At 37.7% G+C, this 12,713-nt stretch overlaps 1 protein-coding gene across 3 annotated transcripts in view; it reads left to right on the top strand.

Moving 5' to 3' along the window:
- The window catches only part of USP32 (ubiquitin specific peptidase 32), a 217,489-nt gene that overhangs the window by 117,489 nt on the left and 87,287 nt on the right, over positions 1–12,713 (top strand). For all 3 annotated transcript variants that reach the window (XM_072779658.1, XM_072779657.1, XM_072779659.1), the window contains exon 5: positions 2,297–2,456. In XM_072779658.1, coding sequence (XP_072635759.1) covers positions 2,297–2,456 — 160 coding nt within the window. The remainder of the gene's footprint in view (positions 1–2,296; positions 2,457–12,713) is intronic.

Genomic DNA, 12,713 nt, shown 5'->3' with positions numbered 1-12,713 from the left:
CCAGAACCCTGGGACCATGACCTGAGCCGAAGGCAGACACTTAACTGACTGAACCACCCAAGGACCCATAGATTATTTAACTTTTTAAATGCCTCAGTTTTCTCTTGTGTAAAATAAGGATGATAATAGTATCTCCTATGGAACGTTACTTTGAAGATTAAATTAATATAAAAATGTTTAGGGGTGCCTAACTGGCCCAGTCAGGGGAGCTTATGACTCTTGATCTCAGAATTGTGAGTTTGAGCCCCACATTGGGTATAGAGATTACTCAAAAAACAGTCTTTTAAAAAATGTTTAGAACAGTGCTTAGGGAATTGTAAATACTCAATATTAACTACATGTGAAGGTGGTAGAAGTGCCTGTCTTAATTGGCAGCTTTTTTCTTAGTACATGAGGGTACATTTATAACATCATATTAGTTTCACTGAAACCATTGATGCTACATGTGTTTTACTGTATCTAAGATCCCATCAATTATAAGATAAACCTGTATGTATTATAAAGATAGAAAAAAAGCCTGCCAGTTATAATTGAAAGACACTATTGATTTTATAACTCATCCCCGGATGCCTGGGTGGCTCACTGGTTGAGCGTCTGCCTTTGGCTCAGGCTGTGATCCCGGGGTCCTGGGATTGAGTCCCACATCAGGCTCCCCACAGAGAGTCTGCTTCTCCCTCTGCCTGTATTTCTGCCTCTCTCTGTGTCTTTCATGAATAATAAATAAAATCTTAAAAAAAAATCCAACTCATCCCAATGTCAGAGATGTTAAGATGTATAAAAATGTATGTGAGCTTGTGGGCTATATACTGCTAATCCTCTTGCTAGACTAAATGTAGGAAACAGAGAAAGAATATGGCTATGATCCCTAATCTCTAAACAAATTGGGAATGTCCTTACATGTCCCTGCAGCAACTCTGAATGCCATATTCTTCCATTCAGAAAAACAAGACTGTCAATGTGATCTTGATGTTCTGGATTGCACTGCTCAATGTTCTGAAACTACTAGTGGCTAAGTATATTGCTGTACTTAAGTAGGACGCTGCCAAACAATGTAGAAATTATTTCTACCATATATCTCTTTTAGGTTATGAGTTATTTGTATCCTTTAATATTTCTTTTTTTTTATTTTTATTTTTTAAAGATTTTGTTTATTTATTCATGATAGACAGAGAGAGAGAGAGAGGCAGAGACACAGGCAGAGGGAGAAGCAGGCTCCATGCACCGGGAGCCCGATATGGAATTCGATCCCGGGTCTCCAGGATCGCGCCCTGGGCCAAAGGCAGGCGCCAAACCGCTGCGCCACCCAGGGATCCCTCCTTTAATATTTCTATCAGGATTACATCTAATAGGCTTCTGAATGTCATTGTTCATTGTATTTCCATGTGGGTTGCTTCTCTGGTTGCTTCTCTCTTTTTCTCATAGAAACATCTGGCTCTCATTCACCCTCAGTCCTCTTGTCTTCCAGACAAAGAAATTGACTTGCACAGCTCTGTGATGTTCTTTCTCAGAGCAGATACTTTTTTTTAATCCAGAGATTTAGAAGACAAAATACTTGACAAGAAAGCAAAAAAAAAAAAAAAGACAGAAATTGACTTGTTTTTGTGTTCTAGTTGCCTTTGAATATGTTTTCAGTGATGCTTTCTGAAAGAGGGCCCCTGGACAGTTGCTTTTAATTTGCCAGTGAAATTTAAGAGCATTTTAATACTATACATTTTTAATCAAAATGTGATAATTATGACAGATTAAGATGCTAAAGAAGAGGGAGAAGGCACATAAAGAATTGTCCTTCTTAAATATAGAAAAAAATGCAGTTCACTAATTTCAAGATATACCCAAAATAAAAAAAGATATACCTTAATAAAATGTGGCTTATTAGTAGCATTCCATTGCTCTAATGAATTGATGAAATAATTTACAATTAGCGTATAGATTTTATGCAAATAGAAGTTCTGAAATACAATTATTTTTTAACACAGTTTGATTTCCAAGTATACAGCCTCTAGTGTTACTTAGATAATCCATCCCATTTGCCTTTGGCTCAGGGTGTGATCCTGGAGTCCCAGGGTCGAGTCCCACGTCAGACTTCCTATGGGGAGCCTACTTCTCCCTCTGCCTGTCTCTGCCACTATGTGTTTCTCATGAAAATAAATAAATAAAATCTTAAAAAAGAAAAATAATCCATTCTTTGTAGATAGAAGAAAGGTAAATGAATCACAAAGTTCAGTTTGTGCTAGTTTTAAGTAAGATACCTTAAAATTTGACTAAATGTATGGTTTTTTTTTTCTTTTAATTTTAGGGTGAAAAGGTAAACTATGAAAAGTTTAGAAATTGGCTTCTTCTAAACAAAGATGCTTTTACCTTCTCTCGTTGGCTACTATCTGGAGGTGTTTATGTCACCCTCACTGATGATAGTGATACTCCCACTTTCTACCAAACTCTAGCTGGAGTCACACATTGTAAGTAATGGCATTTCATTGTTTTCTATTCACTTTTTAATATAATTGCCTGGTAATATGAGAATATGCCTATTAAGGATAAATTTATTGTCAGTGATATTTTTCTTCCAAAATGTAATAAAATAAATTTCTGGAGCTTTTGATACATAGCTAAAAAGGAAAACTTTTATTTTCTCCTCTACTCACTGAATACTTTTGTACTTCAAATGTGTGAAGTTTATCCACCCAAAGCAATTCCTCAATGTTCTGTAGACACCAACTAGTGTTCTACAATTCAGTTCAGTTCTGGCACACTATCTACCTGGGGGTTAGCATAGACCCCACAGGTTTAGGGCTCAGTCCAAAAAGACTATCCATCTGCTGTCCACATCAGAGGCCAATCACAAATCCTAGTTGTCACCAGTGCTTCTGATCAACCAGCTCTATTAGATAATCCCCCTCCTTGGGTTTGATAATTTGGTAAAGACCTCATAAAACTTAGGGAAACAGTTTATATTTACTGACTTAATATTTAATAGAGGATATGTTAAAAAAAAAAAAAAACAACACAGATGAACAGCCAGATGAAGAAATACCTAGGGCAAGTCTGGAAGGGTCCCAAGGACAGGAGCTGAGATGCACCAGCCCTTCTAGCATTGTATGTGTTCATCAATCTAGAAGCTCTCCAAAGCCCATACTTTTGGGATTTTTATGGAGGCCTCATCATGTATGTATGATCAATTATTAACTCAATTTCCAGTCTCCAGTAAACAGGGAGTAGGGCTGAAAGTTCCAAGTTTCTACTTATGGCTTAGTCTTTCTGGTGACCAGCCCCCATCCAGAAGCCCACCAAGAGTCACCTCAAGCATTAGAACAAAAGACTGCTATCACCCAGGAAATTACAAGGGATTTAGGACTTCTTTGTCAGAAACCCTTATCACTCAGGAAGTTTTAAGAAAGTTTAGTCAAAGACTTAATATTAGCAGAAACCGGGGACAGAAACCAATTTCATACTATTTCACAATAGCCCTCTGTTAATTGTCCTTAACCAAGTGGTATTAGTTTCTTAAAGTTGCTTTTAACTAATTAATTAGCACAATTCATAAACTGAAATAACAGAAATTTGTTTCAGTTATTGGAAGTAACTCAAGGTGGAAGCTGAGCTCAAGGTGTTAACACATTACTTCTGAAGGCCCGAGGGAAGAAATCCTTCCTTGCCTCTCTCAGTTTCTGGTTACTCCAGGCTTTACTTGTATCAGTATAACTCCACTCTGCCTCCATTTTTCTGTGGCCTTCTCTGAATCTGTGTCCTCTCTTTTTCTGATAAGGACACCAGTTACTGGATTTAGGGCCCAACCTAAATTTAGGATGCTGAATTCATTATATCTACAAAGAACCTGTTTCCAAGTAAGGTCATATTTTGAGGATCCAGGTGATCATGAATTTTTGAGGGATGATATTGAAGCTACCACTGTATAGATCTTAAGTGTTAATTTCTATCATACTTTCCTGTGAGTACAGAAAAGTACCTGCACTGGGCTTTTTCTAATGCTGCTTCTTAATACTGGAATGCCTCTCCCTTTCCTTCTCCCTATAAATCCTAATCATCCTTGAAGACTTAAATCACATGCCCCTTTGTTTCTATGAATCCTTTTCTTGCCTTCCTGTGAGAAATCATCTCTTGTTCCTCTGAACTCTCATAACACATTTTTTGTATTCTTCTTGGATGAACTTACCACTTTCTACCTTTTATTATAATTATTTATAGCATTCTATTTATTTGTATATGTCATTTCCCCCCCCTTTTTTTAAGAGAAAGAATGTGCCAGTGTGGTGGTGGAGAAGGGGCAGAGGGGGAAGGAGAGAGAGAATGCCAAGCAGACTCCACCCCAGTGTACATATCATCTCTCTTTAAATCATAGAATCTATATTATCTTTCCTTTTTCTCCCTCTGTCCCAAGCCTTATAAATAAATATTTGTTGACAATAGAGTACCTTGGATGTCGAGTACTATTTGTATCTGTTGCTTTATGGAACTTATGACTGGCCCCAAATTACACAGCAGCTACTTTTCTGCCCATTTTCATTCCATTGTTACCAGAAGTTCAGATAAATTCTGGCATGAGTAGGCAATGAACTTGATTCTACTACTATTCAGTGGTCTTTATTTTTTATAAGAAACCTCTTTAAAAAAACTGTTTTGCATAAAAAATTAGAGAATGTAAGCTCTAACTTAAATTAGTATTTAAATTGTCAGCTTACGGATATTTTGCTGAAATTTTGCTTTCAGTTGTGATTGTATGGTAAATTATTTTTCTGTTAATATTGGCTAAGAATGTGACTACTTTTAATGACTTATATTAAAGGAAAATTATTCTGACACTTGTTAAAATGTTAAGGAAAACTTAAATTTCAGACTTCTGCTGTAGTGTATTGCAATAGGAGAGAGAAGTTGGTCATAACTCTATAACAAGAACAAATGGGGAGTTGTAGTCAGGGAGCAAGGCAAGGTGGTCAGTGGAAGGAAAATTGCTAAAAGGAGGTGTCAAGGGTAGGGAGATTCTTGCTAAATGCAAGCCAAGAACTTATTCATCAAAGGTGGGGTATGAGGAAATGGATCAGATTTCAAGGGGAGAGGGGACAACTTGGCAGGATTCTTTTCTAAGACTGGATTTGAGCAGGCCAAAGACCAAATGGGATCCAAGTTGGAGGCTTCATCGAAAAGAGGGCTCAAAGCAGGACTGAAGTGTGGTCAAGGAGAAAGTCTTTGTCAGTTGCTTAAAGTTAAATTACATCTGACATACTTTGCAAATCCAAATGCTACTTATTGCTTATTTTGGAAAGCACTTAAATTGCAGACTTACTTAAATTCAATCAGTCAGAATAATGTGAAAATGTTAAAAATGTTATCCCATTATATGGTTCCATTTTTATTTGAAAGTGATTTTTTTGTATTTAGCTTTTTATCACTTGGGAAGATTTTTGAATTTTTAATAGTATTTGAAAGTTACAGGGCCTTTGCCTTGTTAAAAAATATCTTGAATTATTTAAAGCAAATATTAATATAGATGCATTGTTTCACCTGTAATAATGACCAGTGACTAACCACTCTAAACTGAGTGGTTTCAGGCACCTGAGTGATTAAGTTAAGCATTTGCCTTCCGCAGATGATCCTGGATCCTGGGATTAAGATGATCCTGGGTCCTGGGATTAAGGTCCTGCACTGGGTTCCCTGTTCCTTGGGGAGTCTGCGTCTTCCTCTACTTCTCCTCTGCTCGTTTGTGCACATGTGTGTGCTCTCTCTCTCTCTCTCTCTCTCTCACACACACACACACACACACACATAAATAAAATCTTAAAAAATAACAGTAAACTGAGTGGTTTCTTCTTAGGGTCATTTTATCTACTCATATCTCTCTGGGGCTTTTTAGCACTGTTGACCATTCAGTTTTTGTGAAATTCTCTTCTCTGGGTTTTGAAACATTGTATTTTCCTAGTTTTTTATTATTTCAGTTTTCTTTACTGCTCTCTTTTTTCTACCTTTTAAGTGTAAGTTATTTCTCATGGGTTCACCTTTATCTCTGTTTTACTCTTAGATGATGTGCATACTTTGTTTCATTACAGCCATTTCCATTGCTTTGCCTATCCTTCATATCTCTGCAGGTCATTTCTTGACGAAGTTTTATGGTCTTGCAGTATCTCAAATTGTATATTCATTTTAATAAACACCTCCTGGATATTAGTGAAAAGCAAAATTCAGCTGAGTAAATTTGAAGATCAAATGGCTTTGTTCAAAAAAAAAAAAACAAAACAAATGGCTTTGTTCAAATCATGAACTGGGCAGTATCCCATTTAGCAAATAGAAACGAACTCTGAGGAGTTCTACAAAATGGAAGGTTTTTATAGACAGAAGGGAGCAGGAATAGGAGTAAAGGGGAGTTTCTCTCTCTTTCTTTCTTTCTTTTCTTTTCTTTTTTTTCTTTTCTTTTTTTTTCTTTTCTTTTCTTTTCTTTTCTTTTCTTTTCTTTTCTTTCCCTTCCTTCCTTCCTTCCTTCCTTCCTTCCTTCCTTCCTTCCTTCCTTCTTTAAGATTTTATTTACTTATTCATGAGAGACACAGAGAGAGACAGAGACAGGAGAAGCAGGCTCCATGCAAGGAGCCCAATATGGGACTCTGTCCCGGGACTCTGGGATCACGCCCTGAGCCCAAGGCAGATGCTCAAACACTGAGCCACCCAGACATTCCTAAAGGGGAGTTTCTAACTAAGAGTAGATTGTTAGATTGTTTCAGGCAAGGTCACCCTCCTTTGGGGAAGGCACTAGGGGGGCGGTGATTGTCTATCAGGCAGACTACTAGTACTGATCAGATAATTCCAGATTGACTGGTTAAAGGTCACATTTCTGGGAGAGGCTGAAATTACAATTAGATTACATATTAAATCTTCGTTTGCTGACATGGGGCTCAGCACAAGTGACTCCATTTGGGGCCTATTCTTTTTTCTTTTTTCTTTCTATTTTTTTTTTTTTAAACAATGCAGAGCTCAAACTTGACCCTAATATTAAGACCGAGCAGAGATCAAGAGTCACTTAACTGACTGAACCACCCAGGTGCTTCTGTTGTTCCTTTTTAAAATTATATATTCTAACATCTTAATCTCTTATGTAAAATCAAACGCATGTTTCCTTGCTTTCAACCTATCTAACGGTTCAGAAAGCAAACAACATATTCTTCCTCCTGTCTCTTCTGTTATGGTTAATAGTATTTGAAATTCCAGTTATCCAATTTGATATTAATTTTGGCTTTTCCTTGTCAGGCTTCACATTAGATCCTATCTCTCTTAACTCAGCCATATTTTTTGCATCTTTCTTTACTACTGCCGTCATTGTAATACTTGTCCTTATTTATCTGATTATATGTTAATGCTAGGGAAGAATGAAAGACAAATTTGTTGTGTTTGTTTTTGTTTAATTAATCATATATATATATATGCATATATACTCTTCTTTTCCCTGCTCTAAAATCTTTGAGGAGTCTTCATTTTTTATAGAACAAAGTTTAAACTTAGCATGGCTCTGAAGTCTCTTAGTTTCCTAGTCTTAATTTTCTGTATTCATTTCTCATTGCATATGTTCTCTGTTTCAACTACAGAGGACCAGTCAGTATTCCATGACTATACCCCATGAACATTTATAGCTACCCTATATTTCACTTCTAATATTCCTTCATTTAAGATTGCGTTTCATCTTTCAGCCCTTGACAATTGAAATACTTCTTTGTCACCAAAGCCCAATTCATATGCTCTCTTTTTATCATGATTTCTCCATTTTTCTTTAGTTTGAATTAATTAATTTCCATTTGCATTCCTGTACATTTTACATTTCAATTAAAGCAATTAAGATGCTTTTTGCCTACCTTAGAGGCATTTGGAAATGGCTTTGAAAAAAAAAAGGGAATGACTTTGATTTCCCCCCAGAAGTTACAAGTACCTGAAGGACAAGGCTCTTTTCCAGTTTATCTTTGAGTTCTTAGTACAATGGACTAAATACATATTATTGGACTGGATAATATTGAAAAATTTTCAGCCACTAAAAGTCTACTTTCTAAGTATTAAGTTTTTTAGTAACTAGATGGAAATGAGACCGCCAAGGCAAGCGAGGGTCCAAGAACAGATTTTATTGCAGGCACCCTCGGGCGAGGTTCCACGACTCACGGGGGAAAGAGAGTGAGTCGAGGAAGTCGTGCCAAGACAAGGTGGTAGGGGGTTTACATAACGTTGTAAGGCAGAACGGTTTCCTATTGGTTGGCTCATATGCAGAGGAAGGATTGCAATCCAACCAGTCAGAGTGACCCTCACTATGCAAAGGAAGGATTGCAATCCAACCAGTCAAAGGTGACTTCCTCCTCTGGGGTTTGAAGGGCATTGGGTTCGGTTGGGGAAGTCCAAAGGAGAGGTGTAAGGGTCTGCTCAAGCTGTTGTCCCAAGTGGAGGTGGTGACAGGAACCTCAGCCATTTTGGCGTATCCGCCATCTTGAGGAGTTTCCCTTCCCGCCTGGCCCCAACACTAAGTACTAAATTAAACATTTGATTTCCCCAGGAGTAAGCAGAAGGTACACGTTGTTTTAGGATTATAGCACTAAACCTATATGAAGAAGGGCCAACATCATGTTTGAATAAGGTTCGACAGTCTCAGGGCGCCTGGGTGGCTCAGTCGGTTAAGCGTCTGCCTTGGGCTCAAGTCATGATCCCATGGTCCTGGAATTGAACTCTGCCTCTTGTCGGGCTCCCTGCTCAGCAAGGAGCCTGCTTCTCGCTCTCTCTCTGCCCTGTCCCCTCCCTCTAAACCCCACCCCCACTCATGCTGTCTTGCTTTGCTCTCTTTTCTCAAATAAATAAATAAATAAATAAATAAATAAATCTTAATTAAAAAACAAATAAAACTCTTGGTTAGATAAATGATGTGAAATACAGAAAATGAATTAGTGTTAAGGCACATAGAGGACCAATTTACTATAAATAGGAGGGAATTATCTATTGAACTAATTATTTCATCTACCTCTATAGTGTACCCATTGATTTCCCTGGTGGCCATGGAAGTAAGTCAGTAGTTAATGGCAAGAGCCTGAAGAAATGCTATACTTTAAATTTTCTCAGTTATTTATAGCCTTTTGAATTGCTGGCATCGTAGTTGAATTTAGTTGAATTTTGTCATATCCTTGTGTCTTGTAAAGAGGATACTCCAAAATAAAAAACTAATCAAATACAAGGCTACTGTGAAATATTGGTAGTTACTAGTCTTTATTGAGCATTAGAATTATTTGGAGAGTGTATTAAAAGTGCATGTTACTGATGTAGGTGGACTGTGAACTGAACTACATTTTGAGAAATACTGATAGGATGTTTAAGAGTTCTTCAGATTCTGAGTCAGACACTGACCCTACCACTTACTACTCATGTGACTGTGGGAAATTTATTTCATCTCTATAAACTTCTTTTTCTTCCTTTGGAAAACAGGAATAATGATACAATTTATCTTACAGGTGTGTTTTAAGGCATGTAGGGAGGAAAACTTTTTTTCCTTTACCCATCTTGGATTCATTGGCTGGGACCCTTTAAATTAGACTGAAAAAAGGCAGGATAACAAGTGAAAAACATAAGTTTATTAACATTGCTTATGCATAGGAGTATTCATTGATGAGTTACAAAACAGATGGTTAGAACTTGAGTTTATATAGCATCTTAGCAAAGAATAGTAATTTTGTAGAGAAAGGACAAGACAAAGGAAAAGGACTTTGAGCTTCTAGAAGTGGCAAATTATGGCAAGGCAGATGTTTGGAGAAACTAATAGATTGGGCTGGTTAGTAAGGTTTGTTATGTAGACTCATTTATCTAGTGCAATCTCTGTATTAAAGATCTACAGCAATCTGGTGATTACTTTCGTCCTTGATAGAGGATCAAGGTAGACACTTTTACAACTTAAGCAAATGAGGAAGGGATGGGTAGTTTGCAGAGAGCTTTTCTTTTATCTACTTCTCAATTACCTTCAACTAAATATAATCCTTAGGCCAAAGTGACATATTTGGAGTAGCCTATAGTTCTACCCTTTAGACGTCCATAAAATAATACCTGTTCTAAAGGACTCACTTGGCACCTGTTCTGGAATTGGTGCTTTACAATGAATTTGTATCCTATTGTATCAGTGAACACTTGGCTTGCAAATGTCAGTGAGCTTCACCCCATTATCTCCAGGGAGTAATTGTTTTAGAAGCAAGTAATTTTGAATAGAGGGCGGTAGATTGGTATAAAAATTAACTTGTCCACATCTGTGGGAAGGAAGTCTTTTTCTTTTTAGTTTGTTTTATTTTACAATTTATAGAAACAAAGAACCTGTAGAACAGACAACTGAGTTGCCATGGGCTTCAGTAAATAGCTACTTTCTTCATGGGGTTTAGTATGAAGACATTATCACAAAGTCAGAATTACTGCTAAATTTCATTTAGAAATTCTGACATGGGTAGGTTTACATTCTGATGGCTATGATTTGTCATATTATATGTAAATTCCCAGTTTCTGGCTAAGCAGTTCACAATTGAATTCTTTGCAGACTCTTGCACTCAAAGAATATTTAGTACGTTAAACTTTTCTTTTTTTTTTTTTCTTTTTTCCTTTTTAAAAGATTTTATTTTATTTACTTATTAGACACACACACACACACACAGAGGCAGGAGGTGAAGCAGACTCCATGCAGGGAGCCCGACATGGGACTCGATCCCAGGGTCTCCAGGATCACACCCTGGGCCAAAGGCAGTGCTAAACCTCGGAGCCACTGGGGCTGCCCACGTTAAACTTTTCAAATAATGTGTCCTGAATGTGGAAACTTGTGATAAAAAAGATAAAGATTGTTATTAACTAATTTATAAGTAGACAGAAAATATTTATTTTAAAGTGTCAGTGACTCCATTTAAATTTGTGTAATGAGCCAAGGTATCTAGAAAACAAAAAGAAATTATAATTTTTCACTTTTATTTTTATTTTTTTTTAATTTTTCACTTTTAAATAACATTTATATTAGAGTATAGATGCTTTTAATTACTTTTTCACATGCAATTATAAAATTTGAAGTCATAGTTGAACACACTGCCATATTTAATCAAGTGCTGTTCTCTTTTATGTAAATCATAAAGGAAACTGGGGAGCTATTTGTATTCAGTATAGAGCTAGAATAATTAACTGATTTGATTTATACAAGATTTTAGATTTTATTGTAGCAGGTGCATTTTTCAGGACTGCAAATTCCAAATTACTGTTACCTTACTTTTGTTTTTTTATTCAAGAAATCGAATTGGAACTTTAGCCCAGAATTAAGTTTTTAATGTTTGAGTAGATCGATCTTAACAAAAAAAATTTTTTACAAGGTTTATTATATTTTTCTGTCATAATTTGCTATTTTAAATACCTGAGATTAGGTCCAAAGAGGGTAAGATGGCAAACTGGAAAGATTCTGGGCTTACCTCCTCTCCAGACACACCAAAGCTACAACTACATATAGAATACTCTTTCTCAGAATGACCTAAGGAGTAGCAGAACAGCTATTTCACAGCTAAAGATATAAAGAAAAGGCCACATTGATATAGGTAGGAAGGGGCACAGAGATGTGGTGTAATCAGGAACAACATCCCAGTATGGTAACCCTTAAGCAGGAGGGATTTCACAAATGCGGAAGTCCTTTCTGGAGAGCGAGGAATTTCAAGCCTTTCACTGAACATTCCACTCTGGGGGCCTGCACTGGAAAGATGAGCTCCCAAAAAGCCTGGCAGCAGAGCTTTAACTCCAGAAGAGCCGCTGAGCCATAAGAAACCCAAAACTCTACTCTTAAAAGTAGCCTGTGCACAAATGCATTCACTCCAAGAACACAGAGGCAGGAGTTTGAAAAGTCCCTGGGCCATATGTGAAGGAGGTTTATTCACCAGTTTTAGTGCAAGTGCTGAAGGGGCAGAGATTTGTAGGAACTTTCTCCTGGAACAGCAACACGGGTGGGCGCCATTTTTCTTACTCTCCTACCTAGCTGGTCTGGTGCTGGTAGGTGCCTTTTCTGACATTCTCCATCTACTTTGCTAGCACCACTCAACCCTGCCTCAACATTCCTGCACCCTTAAACTGACTGCCCCAAGCAGATGACTCTCCACAGCAGCTTCTGCTCTACCATGTGTGTCTGGTAGATGACCTCAGCTGGGTCTAGTACCCTTCTTCAAATGGCTTCCACCACATAGCACCCATTGGGGGACCTCCACCAAGACCAGGGACCTCCAAAGTAGCTCCCACCATGCTGTGCCCAGCATGTGGCTATAGCCTGGACCAGCAACCCCCAAACTGGCTTCTGCCCTAAGGGTCAGCCCAACTCACCAGTGTGCCTGTAGCAGCTGCATCTGGTCATTTCAGTCAGGTGTGCTAGGGACAGCCTCACTTGGAGCAGTCAGAGCCCAGTCACAATAGGAAGGCACATACAACCCACACAGAGGATACCCTTGGAGCTCCTAATTTTGGTGACCAGGAGGGACTATGCTTTTGGGCCCCACAGGACATATTCTACATAAGGCCACTCCTTCAAGACAGGAGATGTGGTTGATCTACCGAATGCATAGAAATACAGTCAGGTAGAATGAGGAGAAACAGGAATATGTTCCACATGACAAAAAGATAAAACCCCAGAAAAAGAACTAATGAAACGGATAAGCAAGCTACCTGATAAAGACTTAAAAGTAATGGTCCTAAAAGATGCT

This window comes from Canis lupus, chromosome 16, assembly GCF_048164855.1.
Source record: "Canis lupus baileyi chromosome 16, mCanLup2.hap1, whole genome shotgun sequence".
Taxonomy (NCBI): Eukaryota; Metazoa; Chordata; class Mammalia; order Carnivora; family Canidae; genus Canis; species Canis lupus.
This window is presented reverse-complemented; position numbering and strand designations above follow the sequence as displayed.